The sequence below is a fragment of the Camelus ferus genome, chromosome 15 (assembly GCF_009834535.1).
Source record: "Camelus ferus isolate YT-003-E chromosome 15, BCGSAC_Cfer_1.0, whole genome shotgun sequence".
NCBI lineage: Eukaryota > Metazoa > Chordata > Mammalia > Artiodactyla > Camelidae > Camelus > Camelus ferus.
This window is the reverse complement of record NC_045710.1, coordinates 1,009,929-1,027,735: the sequence shown is the minus strand read 5'-3', so window position 1 is coordinate 1,027,735 and position 17,807 is coordinate 1,009,929. Positions and strand designations below refer to the sequence as shown.

At 60.8% G+C, this 17,807-nt stretch overlaps 1 protein-coding gene across 6 annotated transcripts in view; it reads left to right on the top strand.

The window, feature by feature from the left end:
- Positions 1-4,998: 4,998 nt before the first annotated feature.
- The window catches only part of PXDN (peroxidasin), a 60,913-nt gene continuing 48,104 nt past the window's right edge, over positions 4,999-17,807 (top strand). For 3 of the 6 annotated variants that reach the window (XR_004326075.1, XR_004326074.1, XM_032496943.1), the window contains exon 1: positions 5,060-5,378. Coding sequence is in view for 3 of the 6 variants with exons in the window: in XM_032496943.1 (XP_032352834.1) it covers positions 5,188-5,378 (191 nt within the window). In the remaining 3 variants the exon portion in view is untranslated. Of the gene's footprint in view, positions 5,379-17,807 lie in introns of all 6 variants that reach the window. The other 3 variants (XM_032496945.1, XM_032496946.1, XR_004326076.1) reach the window with 3 other exon arrangements.

Below are 17,807 nucleotides of genomic sequence, written 5' to 3'. Positions count from 1 at the left end.
TATTTGAATTATTCGGAGCTGAAGGCAGCCAGGACCCCGCAGACCAGGTCTCCGGCCGACCCTGGCCCACCACTGAGTGCGTGGGTACCTTGTGCCCTTTGTTCAGCCCTGGGAGGGGTGACATGCTGCCGGGGGCTGGCTCCTCTGTGCTCAGATGCTGGTGGGGCTGCGTGTGGACCGGAGAAGCCTGCAGAGGACATGGGCCGCGTGGATCCAGCACCCTCAGAGGCCATGGAGGATCTGTCAGGTCTCCAGCTCCCGAGGACGGGAGGTCAGCTTCAGGGCTGAGCCCGCATGTGGCCGTGCTGATTTCAGTCTAACAGCTGTAAGCGGGTGTGCTCGGTCACCTGCCTCCTTTCCAAAATTTAAATTAAAAAATAAAGGCTTCAGATGGTCTGAGGGGAAGCACTGGAACTCACTGACTGAAGCTTCAAGGTAAACGGGTTGCAGGAGAGGGCGGGCGCTGTGCGGGATCACGACCAAACACTGGAGCATTTATCAAACAAAACCAAGGGCTCTGACCCGGGAAAAACCAATCTCTGGCCCACCTACGTGAGAAGCGGTCTTCCAGTTCATGACAGTGAAATGATACCGTGTGCTTAAGGCTGTGTTTTCTCCCCTGGAAGGGGTCTCGGACGTCCCTCAGGGTGAAGAGGACCCGGCACGCATGCACCGGCGCGCTCAGCGGCAGGTAAAGCGCAGCACGGGTGTGCCTCTGTGTGTCCGCACGCACTGCTTCCAGAGAAGACACGTTCCCCACCGTGGCACTAATTCTAGAATTTTGAGTGTAGGGCTGAACTGCAGGTGCAAACCAGGCTCCGGGTCGCAGACACCGCCCGGCCCAGGATGGAGCCACACCTCGTCCTGTTCTGACCCCCCAGCCCCACTTCATCCCTTCAGGAGTTTGCTGCAAACCAGACCGCCTCCCGGGCCCTCCCCCTCCTTCAGCCTGGGAGCAGCCCACGAGGAGGACAGGCCTGCAGCGCGGCTCCAGGCCACGGTGTCCCGGCCCCTCACCACCCCTGCCCGCTGCCCCCGTCCCCCGGAGCCCAGGCCCTTCCTGGCATGCTTCTCCTCTGGGCAGAGGCTGCTGCGGACGAGGTCAGAGTCGGGGGGAGGGCAGCAGGGCGTCCCGAGCCAGCGTGTTCCCAGGGGAGGAGGAAACACCTGGTGGGGACAGACACAGGGAAGGGCCGCGAGGACGCGGCCAAGGGCTGCTGAGGTGGCCGCAGCCCTTCCGGCCACACCAGGAGCTGGACGGAGGCGGGGGGGGGGGCTTCCCCCTCTGAGTCTGCAGGAGGAACCTCGACCTCGGACTGCCGGCCTCCAGGACTGCGGTCAATACGTTTGTGTGGGTCTTGGCACCCAGGCTGGGACGCTCGGGGGCAGCCACCCCCAAACTGGCCCCTGGAGTCACCCAGCAGGTCCCGTGGCTGCAGCGAGTGAGCGGGGTGGGGCGGGGCTGGGTGGGAGGACGCCGGCGGAGGCTCCGGGTCGGATTTGCCGGGGAGGCTGAGGGCTGCCTTAGGCACCGCCAGGTTCTGGAGGGTCTGAGTCATCGTCTGGGAATGGCCGCTTGGCCGCCCGACTCCGGGCCCCCCAGACCCCGGGCAGCTTCCCGGGAAGGAGGACACTCGCGCCCCGGTGTTTACGGAAGGTTCCGGTGCAGGCATCTCCACAACTTCCCCGTTCAGCCTGGGGGAGGAGCTGGTCTCCTTGCCTTACAGATGGGGAGCCCGAGGCCAAGAGGGGGCAAGGAAGTCTCCGGGTGGAGCACAGAGTTGGCCAGCCTGCCTCCCAGTGTGTCCTGTCCCACAACCCAGGATCTTTCCTCAGAAACCCACCAAGTGTGGGGAGACAGATGAGCAGACAGGAGGCGCCATCCCGCTGGAGGGGGCAGAGAATACCGACTGTACCTGGGGGCCCGAGGGCACTAAGGGCGCAGGTGCTCCCTCAGGTCCCCCACGGGCGAGTCTGACGTGTCCAGGGGCTCTTGGGGCGGGGGGACAGCCAGCTGAGCAGGGGGAGACCGGCCGCTGACGGCCTGAGGCCAGGAGGGCCTGCAGCCTGACGGCCAGAGCTCTTCAGCCTCCGCAGGCCAGCCCAGGGCGGCAGCTGTGGCAGTGTTGGGGAGCAGAGGGCCTGGAAGCCCCAGGAAGCGGCCCCTGCAGCCCCAGCGGTCCTCCGGCAAACGTCAGCAGCGCTGGGCGCGGGCGGCAGCCCAATGAAGCCTGGGAGGGTCCCCAGCACCGTGGCCGGCCGCGCGTGGGTCACACAGCTCAGTGCTGCAGGGCGTTGCCGAGTCAGGCCCCATCCCTGCCCTCCCCGGACTAGCGACGGGTCCTTGGACAGGCTGCTCTCTTCTCTAAGCTTCCGTTTTTTTTCATTTGCAAAGTGGGGACAAGAACACCTACTCAGGGCCGCTGTGAGGCTTGGACAGCAAGCTGTGTGCGCACCGGAGGTGGTGTGCTGAGCCGGCATTCAGATGGGTTAGGACTGCTCCGGTCTCCACAGCCCGACACCTGCGGTGTCTGTGCCAGCAGCACACAAACGGTGGAGCCTTCTGTGTGGCCACGGGAGCAACTGAGGCTTGTCAGCGAGCACGGTCACCCTGGAAGGAACGTCCGCTGGAGGACAGATAACAGGGCTGGGGCAGACAATGTGGTTGTCCACGTGGCCCACGGGAAGGCGAAGATGGGGGTGGGGTGGGGTGAGGGGTGAGGCTCCCATGGGCCTCTAGAGGGCAGAAGCAGGAAGTACTGGCTGGACAAAAGGTGCCGGGAGCACGCAGGGCCGTTGGAAGGAAGAGCTTCATGGCTCAAGTATGGATCCTTTCAGGCTTGATCGTTGCACCGGCCTCCCACACCTCCACCCAGGCCGTGCAGATGGCCGTGTGCCCGACTGATGTCTTCAGGGAGACAGCACAGTGGGACAGATGGTGGACAGATGGATGGATGGAAGGATGGGTGGAAGGAAGGAAGCTGGGAAGGTTGGGTGGATGGAAGGACGGGTGGATAGATTTTAAGGAACTGGCTTGTGCAGTTGTGGAGACTGGCAGGTCCTACCTTTTAAAGGCAGGTCAGGAGACTAGAAACGCAGGCAGGAATGGGTGCTGAGGTCTTTCGGCACAATTTCTTCTCCGGGAAACCTCAGCTTCTGCTTCTAAGACCTTAAACTGATCGGATGAGGCTCATCCACATTATGGAGGGAAGACTTTACTCTAAGTCAGCTGACTGCAGAAGTTAACCAGTATTAATCTCCCCGCAAAATACCTTCAGGCCCACGCCTGCATCAGAGTTCTATCAAATCACTGGGTGCGACTGCCCAGCCAAAGGACAAAGGAAAGCAGCCGCAGCTGCTGCTGAGCTGATGGCAGGTGGAGGTTGCGTGCTGCTCAGAGATGCCCGCCCCCGGGGTGGCAGAGGTTGGGGGTGAAAGGTGGCCTTTACCACTGAAACCGGAGGGGCCCCAAGACACTGGAATGAGGGAGCGTCGGGGTCAAAGCAGTGACACCTTCTCTGTCCTTTGCAGGGAGGGTGGACGGGTGAGCCAAAGAGAGGATCTCAGTGGTGGTCCAGGGGTGGTGGGGAGGTTATGGGAGGGAGGTTGGAACGAACAGAAATTGAGCACCAAGGAGTAACTGAACCAACAGGATTTCACCGCTCCTTCCACATGGGTGAGGACCAAGGAGGTAACTTCTGGGTTGGGAGGCGTGGGAAAGTGGTTTGAAGCATCAAGTTAGTGACTGTTTTTTAGGGAGAGTAGCATTTTGGGTTTCTGACATAAGTTTCAAATTCTCATCAAAAATTTGGGGCACCTGGACAACAGTTGGAAACGGGTGTGTAGCCCAGGGGTGTGCTCTGTGGGAGCCATGTGCCTGGTTAGAATGCAGGGCTCCCGGCTGGTGTGTTTCGGGTCCCTGGATGGCTGGGGAGGCTGCTCCATGTGGTAACGAGGACAAGGGCTTCTGGGACAGGTCTCCGGAGGGGCCTCGGGTCGACCACCACTCAGCGGCTCCTAAATGCGACCCTAGAAACCCTGCAGGTCCCGCGGTTCGCTGACACAGCGGCGGGAAAGCTCCATCATCCCAGCCCCAGGCAGCGCACCGGGGGTGGATGCCCATCCCGTCACCCAGCAGTCTGGGGGCCAAACAGACCCAGGCTCCACTCTGACGCTGGGTGTGGCGAGCGCGCAGCTTTGGACGAACGGCTGTCTGGACCTCCTCCTCCGCTGTAACGGGCAGAGACTGGGGCCCTGAGCCAGTTGCCAGTCAGGGAGGAAAACGTGGGTGAAGTGTCAGCACGCTGCTGCAAACATACATACAGGAACTGTCTCTTCCCCCCCCCCCCCCGCGTCCCACCGTTCTGCTGCCTTCCCGTGGCTCGGCGCGAGGCCCACGGGGGGAGGCCCAGGGGGCTCTTCACGGTGGGTCCACGAGGGAGGAAATAAAGGACATGGAGTGTCCACCTGGCCCAGCTGCGCCCAGGACTCTACCCACAGGCCTTGTGTCCCAGCAGTGCCCTGGGTCCGCGGTGCACAGAGCGCGCGGGCAGTTAACAGGCCTCGGGGGCTCAGGCAGGGAGCCTCACCGCCTATTCCAATCCAATCCACTGCTGCAGTGTGTGTGCGCGCGCGTGTGTGTGCCTGTGCGTGTGCATGTAAGACAGGGCCGGTGCGGGGCAGAGTGTGTAGGGAGAGGGACAGAGAAACAGAGAGCGAGCGCGCGAAAGCGAGCAAGCAAGCGCTTGGAACCCTGCCTGGAACTTGGTAAGCGTTCTAAAAGTGTTTTACAAAACAACAAAAAACCCTATTGCACACATGTGGAAACGGCGGCTAGGCGAGGTTGGAACAACTTGGCCAAGGCCCCAGATTGTGGGCGCAGATCTGGGATTGGAACTCAGGGGCCCAAGCTGACCTCTGCACCCGGGGCAGCCCCGCGGCTGGGAAGGGGGCGCGGCGGCCGGACGCCGGGCTGGAGGTCCTCGCCCCGCCCCGGCCCTGGGGGAGGTGGGGGTGGGAAGGGAGGAGCCGCGCGCATGTGCACAGCTGGCGCCCCCCGCCCCCTGCGCACAGCTGGGACGTGGGCCGCTGCGGGGCGGCAGGCGGGCGCAGTCCGGAGCCGGCCGTGGATGCGCCGGGCCCTCGAGGTCGGTCCGTGCGTCCAAGCGTCCGTGCGCGCCGAGGGCCATGGCCGTGCTCCCCTCGCGCCCCTGCTTGCTGGCGCTTGTGCTGTGCTGCTACTTGGGGCGGCTGGCTGCGGTCGCCCCAAAGCCGGGTAACGGGTGTCCGAGCCGCTGCCTGTGTTTCCGGACCACGGTGCGCTGCATGCATCTGCTGCTGGAGGCCGTGCCCGCCGTGGCGCCGCAGACCTCCATCCTGTGAGTGTGGCGGGGGCACGGGGCACCGGCGGGCAGGGGCTCCGGCGGCTCGGGGCTCGCTGGGCGATCGCGAGCCGAGGGCCGGGGAGGCGGATCGGAGCGGCGGGGCCTTTGTCCGCCCTGGACTGGGCGCGGGGGGCGGACCTGAGCGCAGCGCGCGCGGCCTCGGGAGCCGCCTTTGTTTGGAGCTCGGAATCCCCGCTGGACCGGGAAGTTGTCGGGAGCAGCCGGGGAAAGCCCCGCCGCCCCGCGCGGCCCGGTCCCGGTCGCTCCCCTCCTCCTCTCGCCTTTCTCCCCCTGCCCGCCCTGCTCCAGCCCCCTCTCCTCCCCGAGCCGGCGCTCCCCTCCTCCCGTTTCCCCTCCTCCTCTCTTTCCCCTCCCCCTCTTCCCTCCTCCTCCTACTCGGCGTTTCCCGCTCCCCGTTTCCCCCTCCTCCCCGGGGGAGCCTCCCTGGCGCCCCGTCTGTGACCCGCGGCAGCGGCACCACCACCACCACTTCCCCGCTCTTGCCGGGGCGCCGAGAGCCTCCTGCCGGGATTGTCCCGGGCCCCGCGGGACGCACGGTTCTCTCGGGCTTCCCTGAGCCGCGGGCGAGCCTGGCCGAGTTCCGGGAGGGGCCGCGGTGCGGGTCCCCGAGTTCTGGGGCGGCGCGGACGGCCCGGCTGGGGCCAGAGTCGGGGTCCGAGCGGGTTTGCGCCCGCGGTCTGCCTCCTCTAATCTCCAGGCAGGGCGCGCCGCGGCGGTGCCATCGCGGGGACCCGGCGCTCCTGTTGGCACAAAGTATCCCGCCCTCACCGGCCAGTCCCCTCTGTCCCCAGAGGTTCCAGACCCGGGATGCCACGAGTCTCTTGCAGGCCTTGAGCTATTCGGATACAGGCTGATTAGAAATTTTCACAATCCGAAAAGGCAGCCTCCGTTTCAGGCGCCGACTGCATTCAGCGTCCTACAGCTGCCCTTCGGAATGCCAAAAATAGTTTCTACTTTTCTTGGCTGGGCCAGAGTACTTTTGGCACTCTCGAAGAGCCTGCAAAAGTTGTAAAATTCTGAGTGAACTATTCAGGAAGTGGGCGGTCAGTGTTTGTAGTTTTAAAACGAAGTACACGACAGACCACTCTTGCAGCGTCCTTCAGGGTCCTTGAAGGGACTTAACACTCAGCCCCCGAAACTGTGCCTCCGGAGAGTGTGGAGGGCCAGCCAAGGCCGGGGTGCCCGAGGGCAGCAGGCTCTGAAGGAAGGGGCTGTAAGGCAGACTGAGCGAGGGCTTCTGGATAAGGTCATCTTAATTCTTCAGTGAGTCAGTGAGAACATCTTGGATCCTGAAGCCTTTCTTCGCATCTGCCGGAAGTCTAATGCTTGTGCCGGGTTTTGCCTTCACATCTTAATTGGTTTTTGAAAAGAACAATATTTAAAAATACAAGTGCTGTAGAACAAAAATGGAACCCCACTCCCCTGCGTGGTGAGGTTCTCCACAAAACCTTACAGGGTTTGGTAAAATAGCTGAGCGCAGGACTGAAAACGCCAACGCGCACAGGGGTTCCAGGGAGCACTCGCTCACCTTGCACTTTCACGGTGTTTTGCAGTTTTCAGAGCTGTGCTTAGTGACCTGGCTTGGTCTCATCCGTTCTGTGAGGAGGCAGGCGGCACCGAGCGGACGGAACAAGAGGGTTATTGGTGACATGGACACACACGGTGGGGCTGGGGGGCTCCCATGGCTGCCGGTGTGGACTGGGCCAGCGTAGAACTGAGTCTTGGTGTGATGGGGTCCAGCTGGGGACACGGAGAGGTAGCAGTCTGAGGGAGACAGGGGACAGCCCTGCTGGAGGAAGGAGACCAGTTCTGGGCTCTCCTGTTGCCCTGGGCCCTGGAGTCCAGTCTGGTGCGTCCTTGCTGGGGTTGCTCACAGATTCCACTCGTGCAGAAATACTGGGTTTCACCTCAGCTTTTCTCCCAGGTGTCTGTCCCCATGCATTTGCTCTCATTTTCTACCTAAAAACATGATTTGGTGGAAATTGAGGACTTAGAAGATAAGAGGGTAAGGAAGGAGCCTGGCGCCAGGGTCCAGCCGTCGCATCCTCCCTTTGCTTTCAGGACCCTCCCCTCGGCCTCCCTGGAGAGGCTGAATGGGAATCTCTGGGGACATCAGACTTCTCTCCCCAGCATGTTGTTTTGGGAGTGTGTTCCACTGGGGCCCCACAGTAGATTGTCTTGCCTCATGGTTGAGGCTTCAGACATAACGGTCCAGGAGCATCTTGTGATTCAGGTTGGCCCCTTGAGTTCGTGCCAGCTGGACAGCAGAAGGTGGTGTTCCAGAGCAGGGCGGCTGGCGCCCTGCGGGCCGTCTGGTCCTGCGGCTCGTGGAAGCTGTGCAAGGTCGGGTGTGCTACTCAGTTCAGCTCAGAAGCATTTGTAGGAGCACTTAATTTTTGAATATTTTACTGCCTCAGCACTACAGTAGACATTTGTTGCCACAGTAATTAAAAAGCTGGTTTTAGAAGATACCTTGTGACAATTTTCCTTGCCCCCTTCCTGTCCTCCTCCCACCTTGAACATTTTTGGGGGAGTCACGTTCTAAACACACTGCATCGGAGTCACTCGGCACTGGGGCTCTGGCCTTGGGCAGCGGGACCTCTGCCCTCCACACCCGCTCCTCTCTGACCCGATTCTTTTCCCTGTAGCCTCTACTGTGAGGTCATGGGAATCAACTCTTTAAAACTGACTTCCCTCCCACAGTCCAGGCCACGCCAGAGCCACGCAGTTACCCCATGCCCCCGTCCAGGGGACAGGAAACCGTGTTGTTGGAGGGAGTCTGGGGATGTGGACGGGCCCCACAGCCGTGCAGGGCTGGTGAGCACCTCCCCTGGGGTCCCAGTCAGCCTGCCAGACAGCTGTTCCCAAATCCATCAACTTCTGATGACCTGTGTTTTGGACTTGTGCCATATTCCAGCTCCTGCCTCTTGGAATCCCTGGTCTGCTGGGGCGCTTGGGAGTGAGCCCTGCCGTGCTGAGATCAGGGTGACCGTCCAGGTGCCCCTGGCCAAGTGTGACTTCAGGAAGCCTGCCTGGGCACCGTCACCTTTGGTCCGGGCAAGTGGACGCCCCTGGCCCAGCCCCTATCCACACTTGGAGAAGGTCCTGGCGTTGCCACTTCTTGGGTTGGGGCCCCGCCTTCCTGCAGGCTCCGCTCGGGGATCAGAACCCGTCGATGGAGAGGGACAGTCTTCAGGCCACTTAACTGTCTGCCTTCGTCCTTGAAGACTAGACCCCAAATCACAGCTTCTCCCCGTTCACCAGCCTCCAGTGGGTTTCCTCGATCTTGGCCCCGGGGAGAATCTAATTTCCCATCAGCTTCCCTTTGTACGGAAATGAGGCCTCCTCCTCACAGGTGGGTGGGTGTGGTCCTGGTCCAGAGATGGGGCAGGCCCTCCAGCTGGGCTCTTGGGTCTCTGCTCCCTCTCCTCGTCTGTCACCCTGGAGCTGGGGAGGTTCCCTTCCTCTGCTCCATCCTGCGGGGACAACCCTCTGTCCCAGGGGAGGGCTGGCCTCTCCTCCCCTGGGTGGGGTTTAAGAGGCCAGCATCCGACTCTCTGCCTCTGCAGGACCTTGTGCAAGCCAGGGACGGCAGCCTTTAAGCCTCAGCCTTTGGCTTATGTGAAATAAATTTCTACTTTCAAATTCCTTGTTAGGATAAAGTCAAAGTCTTCGTTACCACAGCTCAAACCCATTTGAAAAGTACCAGAGGAGTATTTTCAAAGTGTTTGGATGTTGGTAGCTTATTTTCCCAGCGTGGTGGCGGACCCAGTACTTTTTCCCTCTGCTGACCGCCCTGCGGTGTCCCGAGCCATCGTGGAGGCGGTGGGCGCCCAGCTCTAAGGGGAGGCCGGCGACTCCAGGAGGTTTCCAGAGAGTCCGCCTGCACTGCTGGGCCTGTGACGTGGGCCATCAGGGAGCCAGGCTGGGTTTTAAAACTTTGCATTTGAAAACGTGCATTTCCAAAAGGCGACGTCTGGAAAAGCTCTCCTTAGAAACTGGTCAGGTTTCTTCTATTGTTTTCTAGCCTCATGTCTAGCCACCTCTCAAATACTGTGACCTCCGGCCAGAGCTCTCACCTGGTCCGACACAAGCCGTGCATTTCCACACTGCCTGGAGTGCCAGCACCACAGTCTGCAGGTTGAAATTCGGCATCTCTTAAACGCAGCTCCCCTCCTCTGTCAGGATGTCACCCAGGAGCCCTTCCGTCCCTTTGGTGGGGTTGCTCTTTGCGCCATGTTGTCATTTAACATTTCATAGTAGGAAGACGAATTTATAAATTTTTATTGCTTCCTATGGACAGCTATATCCTGCGAAGGGCCTTTGTCTGCTGAGTAGCCGGGCGATGCGGCGTGAGAGGTGGTGTCCGTGGCTGAGCGCGCTGACTGGCGTTTCAGCGGCCGCCATCTCGAAGCCCTGCCGTGTCTCGGACTCGACCACCTGTGTAGTTTTTGTCACGCTACCTCACCTCTGTGCCGCGGTTTCCTCAACTATAAAAGTGTAACTGATAATAATAAAACCGAACCCTTTGGGTCCTTCTGGGGAAAAGAAAGGAAGCCGATCAGGTCAGCTGTAGACGGCAGCCTCCCCACCCCGGTGTTTGTAACGGGTCAAGGGGATGGTTGTGAAGAGAAGTCAGCCCCTGTGACCGAGCCCAGGAGGCAGCTCTGACCTGTGGCTTGGCTTCATCCAGGGCCCAGGCGCCCCGGCCAGGGCTCGGTTTTCCCTCTTGATGGATCCTTGGCGTCCTCCTGGGTTCTGTGACTCAGCTGTCCTCCGTGGTGACCCCGGCAGCTGTCGGCCTACCTTCCGACGGCCCAGAGTGCAGCAGACCCAGCCAGGACCCTTTCCCGGTTGCAAGCACAAGGTCTGGGAATTGTGTGAAGGGACCCATTGTCTGTCCTCAAGGACACCGGGGCGGTGCGAGGTCTGGCCTGCCAGGCCTGGGCCCGCCTGGCTTCTGGAGCCAAGGACGGAGCCTGCCCTGTGACGCACGGGCTGGAAGCAGCCACGGCATCGTTGCCTGGAAGGAAAGCAGGGCTTTTTCTTAGAAGAGGTGGCCGTGGGGCAGACTGGCCACAGCTGTCCGCGTGGTCCAGTCCCACCTTGGGGTGTCAGCAAAACAGGACCCCAGGGTCCAGGCCAGTCTCGTCAGCAGGGTGAGCACTGGGCGAAGGTTGGAGCCCCTGCGCACGCTGGTTCCCATTGGCTAAGGAGGCGTTTTCACCTTGCTGGTTGGAGGCTCTGGGCCCTTTTCTGGGTACTTGCCAAGTGGGGGAAACTGGAGTGGCTGCTGGCGGTGAAGGAGTGGGGCCGGCGGGGCCCCCGCTCGAGCTCCAGGCAGCACCCAGGGCTAGAGTCCCAGCTTCTCCGGTCTCTTCCCAGCGGGTGCACTTCTGGGGAGGCTGCTGTGGCCTTCAGTGCCCAGAACGTCAGGTCTCCAACCTCAGTGTCCAGCTTTAATGAGCTTTTAATCATAACAGCTTCACAAGCTTTTGGGGTACACAGGAAAATGTGATTTATTTAAAAAATGCAGTTTTGGGTGGACTCACTTAAAAGCAGTTAAACATCACTGAATTTGATGCTTAAACAGTCAGTTTGGACATTTCCTGTGTCTCTGTGTCTCTGTGTCTCTTGGGGCCGGGAGCTCTTGGGGACCCAGGTGGGCCTTGAACTGGTGACTACACGCTGCCTGTCACACCTGCGCAGAACTCGGGCACAGGAGTCGGAGCAGAGGGCCTGCTGCTTTGGTGTTTAACGTCATCGATAGCTTAGAATCTTTCTACGTTGGTCATTCCAGCGACATATTTTATCTTGAAGTAGAGTTTGGAAAATAGCAGTGACACCTGTTCCTCCCCTGGTCACCGAGTCTCCGTTCAGACGCTGCTGTCCACAGACAACGTCGGTGAACCTCAGCGGTCGCTCACGTGACGTGAATCAAAGCTGGCAGGAAATCTAGGAAGAACGTGTCGGCTGCCTTACGAGGCGGCTCTTGGCGCCCCTTTCCTGGCTTGGGTGCAGGGCTGGCTGTCCTGCTGATTTGATTGGGTTCTTTATTCTGGGCGCTGTCTCCTGTCCCCTCCAAAGGGTGGAGAAGTGGGGCAGGGACCCCCAAAGAGCTTCCCCCCGAGGACCTTGGTGGACGGCCTGCAGGTCTGTGTGGGAGCTTAACCAGCAATGGTTCCCTTTTCAGACCTTCGGGTGAAATGCCACTTGGGAAAAAAAAGCCTTATGAAGACCCAGCTGACATGAAAAAGGGGGCTCGTGTGTCTGTGTGCACTTGGGTGAGTTTTGACGTGTCCAGTCGTGTGAAGCCGTGGCCGCAATCAGGATAATGAAGCTGGCGGGCCCCCCGTGGCCGCGCCCCCCGCGCTCCCGCCCGCCTTCTGCCTCGCTGGGCGTGATCACATCTGTGTTCACCAGGGATTCTGGCCTTTGTTTTCCTTTCCTGGAATGTCTTTGTCTGGTCTGCGTATCAGGGCAGACCTTGCCTCGCAGAGAGGGTGCAGGGCCGCAGCGTCCTGTCCTGCGTGGGGGGGGGGGGAGGGTGCTTAGCCCTCAGCCTCCAGCCGAGCCTCCCGGTGAGGCGCCTGGCTCGGGCTGCCTTCGTGAGCCGCTTCTAAGCTATGGCTGCAGGTTCTTCAGTAAACAGAGGGCTGTCTGGGCGGTTTCTTCCCGCGTGAGCCTGGGTGGCGGTGCCTCCCGAGGGGCTGGCCGCGTCGCACAGGTGGTGGGGCTGTCGGCATCGTAAAGTGTTCCCCCGTATCTCCTTAGTGCCTGGGAATCTGCGTGCCGCCAGGCCTCCTGTGCCTGATGTTAGAAATGTGTGTTTTCTCTCTTGTCTTTGCCTGGTCAGGCTGCCTGGAGGCTTCTCAGTTTGACCGATCTTTGCCAAAACCCAGCTTTCGCGTTTGATCTTCCTCTTGTTTTCCTGTTCTCTGTTTTGTTGACTCTGCTCTGCTCTGGGTTGTTTGCTGTCTTCTGCTCTGGACTCGCTCTCTTCCCTCTCGCCTGCACACACAGGCCGGTGCTCTGCTGAGCGGTGCTCAGCGATCCTGCGCGTTCTCCGTGGAGCATCCGGCCAGACGCAGCATCACCTTCTCTCTCATGCGGTCCTGTGTTCACGCCCTCGTTTTCAGCCCTCAGAACGGCCAGCCAGGGGGCACGCCCTGCTGACCGATGCGCAGTCAGGAAAGCCGTTGTTTTATGTGTTCGGTGCGCTTTTTGGTGGTTTCAGAGTAAGCCTGGCCCGCTCCCCCACTGCCCGTATCCCGTCTTATTCAGAAGTCCCCACTGGTTTTTTTTTGTAATTTTGTAAAACCTTCATTGAATTCTTCTGCAACTTTATAACAACATGTGTTACAGAGCAAGTAACGAAGTGAAATAATGCATTCCCGTGCCCAAGTCTGGATTTTAAAAAACTTAAAAATTATTCAACCCGCTGTTTCCATTTGCCTTGGGAGTGCTGTGTCGGTCAGGGGAATTTGACTTCAGCTGCTGCAATAAACAGTTGCAGAGTCTCCGTGGATTAAAACGATGTGAGTTCCTGCCTCCCTCCTGCAGAATCCAGGGCAGGTGGCCTCACTGGGCAGCTGTCACTGAGGCTCCACTCCCAGCCAAGGGGTCCGCTGACCACGGCCGGCGGGACGTGGCCTGTGTGGCGGGCTATCTGCAGACAGCAGCGCCCTCCGTGCTGCATCCACAGCGTCTGTGGCCGCCTCCCAACTGGGAAAGCAGAACCGAGTGGTCGTGACGGCCGTAAGACTTCCTGCCCGGCTCCTCAAGGTAGCAGTGCTCTACCAGGGACCCGGGCACCCAGGCTCTGTCCACCCTTCCAGGCTGTCACGGAAGCGGAAATGGGGAGTGAGCAAAAGGGGAGGCTCAGTGCTTCCACTGCCCTGAGGGACACATCACCTCTGCTCACATTGCCTGGTGGGTTCTGGTCACCTGTCCCCACCTGGAGCATGGCTGTGCTGGTCACCTGTGCCCACCTGGTGCATGGCTGTGCTGGTCGCCTGTCCCCACCTGGTGCATGTCTGTGCTGGTCACCTGTCCCCACCTGGTGCCTGGCTGTGCTGGTCGCCTGTCCCCACCTGGAGCATGGCTGTGCTGGTCACCTGTCCCCACCTGGTGCCTGGCTGTGCTGGTCACCTGTCCCCACCTGGAGCATGGCTGTGCTGGTCACCTGTGCCCACCTGGAGCATGGCTGTGCTGGTCACCTGTGCCCACCTGGTGCATGGCTGTGCTGGTCACCTGTCCCCACCTGGTGCATGGCTGTGCTGGTCACCTGTCCCCACCTGGTGCCTGGCTGTGCTGGTCGCCTGTCCCCACCTGGAGCATGGCTGTGCTGGTCACCTGTCCCCACCTGGAGCATGGCTGTGCTGGTCACCTGTGCCCACCTGGTGCATGGCTGTGCTGGTCACCTGTCCCCACCTGGTGCATGGCTGTGCTGGTCACCTGTCCCCACCTGGAGCATGGCTGTGCTGGTCACCTGTCCCCACCTGGTGCCTGGCTGTGCTGGTCACCTGTCCCCACCTGGAGCCTGGCTGTGCTGGTCGCCTGTCCCCACCTGGTGCATGGCTGTGCTGGTCGCCTGTCCCCACCTGGTGCCTGGCTGTGCTGGTCGCCTGTCCCCACCTGGTGCCTGGCTGTGCTGGTCGCCTGTCCCCACCTGGAGCATGGCTGTGCTGGTCACCTGTGCCCACCTGGTGCATGGCTGTGCTGGTCACCTGTCCCCACCTGGTGCATGGCTGTGCTGGTCACCTGTCCCCACCTGGTGCCTGGCTGTGCTGGTCGCCTGTCCCCACCTGGAGCATGGCTGTGCTGGTCACCTGTCCCCACCTGGAGCATGGCTGTGCTGGTCACCTGTGCCCACCTGGTGCATGGCTGTGCTGGTCACCTGTCCCCACCTGGTGCATGGCTGTGCTGGTCACCTGTCCCCACCTGGTGCCTGGCTGTGCTGGTCGCCTGTCCCCACCTGGAGCATGGCTGTGCTGGTCGCCTGTCCCCACCTGGTGCCTGGCTGTGCTGGTCGCCTGTCCCCACCTGGAGCATGGCTGTGCTGGTCACCTGTGCCCACCTGGAGCATGGCTGTGCTGGTCACCTGTGCCCACCTGGTGCATGGCTGTGCTGGTCACTTGTCCCCACCTGGAGCATGGCTGTGCTGGTCACCTGTCCCCACCTGGTGCCTGGCTGTGCTGGTCACCTGTCCCCACCTGGAGCCTGGCTGTGCTGGTCGCCTGTCCCCACCTGGTGCATGGCTGTGCTGGTCGCCTGTCCCCACCTGGTGCCTGGCTGTGCTGGTCGCCTGTCCCCACCTGGTGCCTGGCTGTGCTGGTCGCCTGTGCCCACCTGGTGCATGGCTGTGCTGGTCGCCTGTCCCCACCTGGTGCCTGGCTGTGCTGGTCGCCTGTCCCCACCTGGTGCATGTCTGTGCTGGTCGCCTGTCCCCACCTGGTGCCTGGCTGTGCTGGTCGCCTGTCCCCACCTGGTGCCTGGCTGTGCTGGTCGCCTGTGCCCACCTGGTGCATGGCTGTGCTGGTCACCTGTGCCCACCTGGTGCATGGCTGTGCTGGTCACCTGTGCCCACCTGGTGCATGGCTGTGCTGGTCACCTGTCCCCACCTGGATACAAGGCTCTAGGGAGTGTTGTTTAGTGCCTGCTCAGGAAGGGAAACTGCATTTGAGCATCTCACGGTTTCTGCCACAGCCGTGCTGGGCAGGCAGCACTGGATTGCCGGACTCCGTCCCAGTTGCCTTCGAAGTTCACTCTCCTCCTCTGCACTCCTCCCCAGACACTGCTGTCACACGTGGAGCGTCTCCAGGTCCCCTCACTGTGCCAACAGAGAGGTCTGCTGGGCGTTTGCTGTCCGTGCCCCGTGATGTGCGGCAACGTCACTGCCCTAGTCCCCTCAGTTAAGGTCGCACTGCGGGCTGGGACGGGTGCCGTCACAGGTCGTAGAGCTGAGAAACCGAGTCCCCTCCTAACCAGAATTGGAGCCGGCCGTGCAGTTACCCGGGGAATGGGGGGCGGCCTTGCTGACTGTAACCTGTAGGTCACAGCCAGATGTCTCATGTGCCAGGTGCTCACCTGAAGATTTTCTCCGAGGACGAGACAGATCTGGGTCTGTGTGCATGCCAGGTAGCGGCAGGAGCAGTGGGTGAGGCGGGGAGGGGCCGGGAGGAGAAGAGCCGGGGCCCTGAGTCCTCGGGGGGGTCATTCCCCCGGGACCCGGGCATCAGCTGCACCCCTGAGGTTCTTCCTCGAGGTGTGACTTGTGCCTCCCTCCTGTGCTTCCCAAGTTGTTTTCAGGTCTGTAGGCTGTTTGGAAGTCAGCTCGCCGGCTTCTCTTGGGCCGCTCAGCAATACGTCACTGCTGGTGGTGTTCGGTCGGATGCACAGACGTGAGGTCAGCCGTCCTGCCCGAGGCCCCACGAGCTGCGGAGGCCGTTGTGCAGCCTGCCCTCCCACCCACCCGAGTGCCCCGTCCTGCTTACTTCCCTTTACGACAAGTGTAAAAATGTTTTTATGCACAGTGTGCGGCTCAGGGTAGAAAAATGTGAACACACCAATTAAAACACCAAAATAAGTTACTCTCATTTCTACTATTAGAGGAGGCCCTTGGTCTGCTGAGCGTGTCCCTCAGATGCACACGAACAGTCATGCGCGTGCTCGCGGGCATCCAGTCCCTAGTGGGTCTGCGGGTCTGTCGGCATCTGCGTCTCCATCCATCCATCCATCCATCCATGCCTTGTCTGTACGGCTGCGGGGTCCTGTGCACCCTCCGTTGTCTCTCCATCTCTCTGTCTGCGTGTTCTCTCTCTACCTACTTACCCGTCCACCGCCTCCGTCCCTATCTCCAGACAGCGGTCGGTCACCTGTGTCCCGCTCCCCCGTGCCCGCCACCCGTGGCCCCTCATCGGCGTCTGCACGTCACTGCTGACAGCCACGTAGGATTTATTTTGGGGAGTCGGCAGCTCTACGGATCAGATGCTTACGCTGGGCCATTCCTCTGTCTGCACTTTACTGCGACGGCACCCTCCGATGCCTGTGTGCGCGCTATTCTGATGATGCGCCTTGACCTTTTCGGGCTTCTGCCACCTGAGGCGTGGTCTGCAGCGAGGACGGTCTGGTGAGCTGCTCCTGCTCCGTTTGCTTCCTGGACACAGTCCGTGTTTACCTGAGGACAGGTGTCCTCAGCCACTCACCTATGCAGAATGAATGAATTCGCATTAGATGAGCTGCGTGTCCTGCAGGGGAGAAGGCTGCGTGGCGCCCCTCCAACACCTGCCCCTGGGGACTCCGTGCACACCGCTTCCGTGCCCCGTAGCCGCACTCCTCTCTGGAGGCTCTGATCTCAGCCCGTCCTGGGAACTGCATGGCTCTGGGTCGGCCCAGCCCCTGGCCCTGCACAGCCCTGTCTGTGTGCTGGTCCTGGCGGCTCCCGTCTGGCCTGTTTCTGGTGTGGCCTCTGCTCTGTAGTTAGCTGTTCCTCCTGGAACACTGGTCACCTTGTGGCCCCAAGATCCGCGTTGGGAGGAGCTGGAGCCCGAGTTTAAGGCTGATTCTCATTATTCATGGACTTCTGTTCTATTAAGTAACCGTGAACACTGAGTTAGCAACCAGGGAACCCTTGCTTCTGGGAAATACAGGGTTAGGGTCCCACGCGGCGCTGGTCACAACACTGTCACCAGTGGGTCAGGGCATAACCTCGTTTGGGGTGTGCTCTATTCAAAGATGTATGTTGTTGATTCATTAACGTGGAGCCCAGGGCACCAGCGCATGGCTCGTGCCTGGAGGAGGCGGGTCCCACACGCACGTTCTTCCCCGTGATGTCCTTCACACCCCACGCTTCCTCACCAGACCGCGCGGCAGCTCCGCGCTGGGAGGCGATTTTAAACAGCAAAGTCACCAACAAAAGGCCCAAAAACACAAACAACGTGGCACTAAGTAGACCTTGAAAGGGACACTTGTTTCCACATCCGGCCGTGAGGGTCCCCACCACTCTGTGTCCCCCATGGCCACAAAGGCACCATGAGGGTCAGTTTGGGGGTTATGGGGAGGTTAAGCGAGGCTGTGATGTTCTCAGAGCTGGAATCCGTGGGCACCCGGGAGGGAGTGTGTCCCATCTTCCAGGTTCCATGCAGCGCTGGCTGCCTGCGAAGTCTGAGGCACTCACCCTGCGGCACCTCCTGGAGCTGGGGCCTCGCGGTTTACTCGGTAAGAGCGGTTATAACAAGGCACTTAACATCTGAAGCAGGCTCTGCCCCATCTTCTCAGGTGCAAAGTGTCTTGCCTTTGAGGTTCTGTTAAGTTCACAGTCATTAAATTTCATCACTTGTAAGATGTCGGAGGAACCTGCTTTGCGGAGGCGGTGCCGGGCTGGAGGTGGGCCTGGCGGCC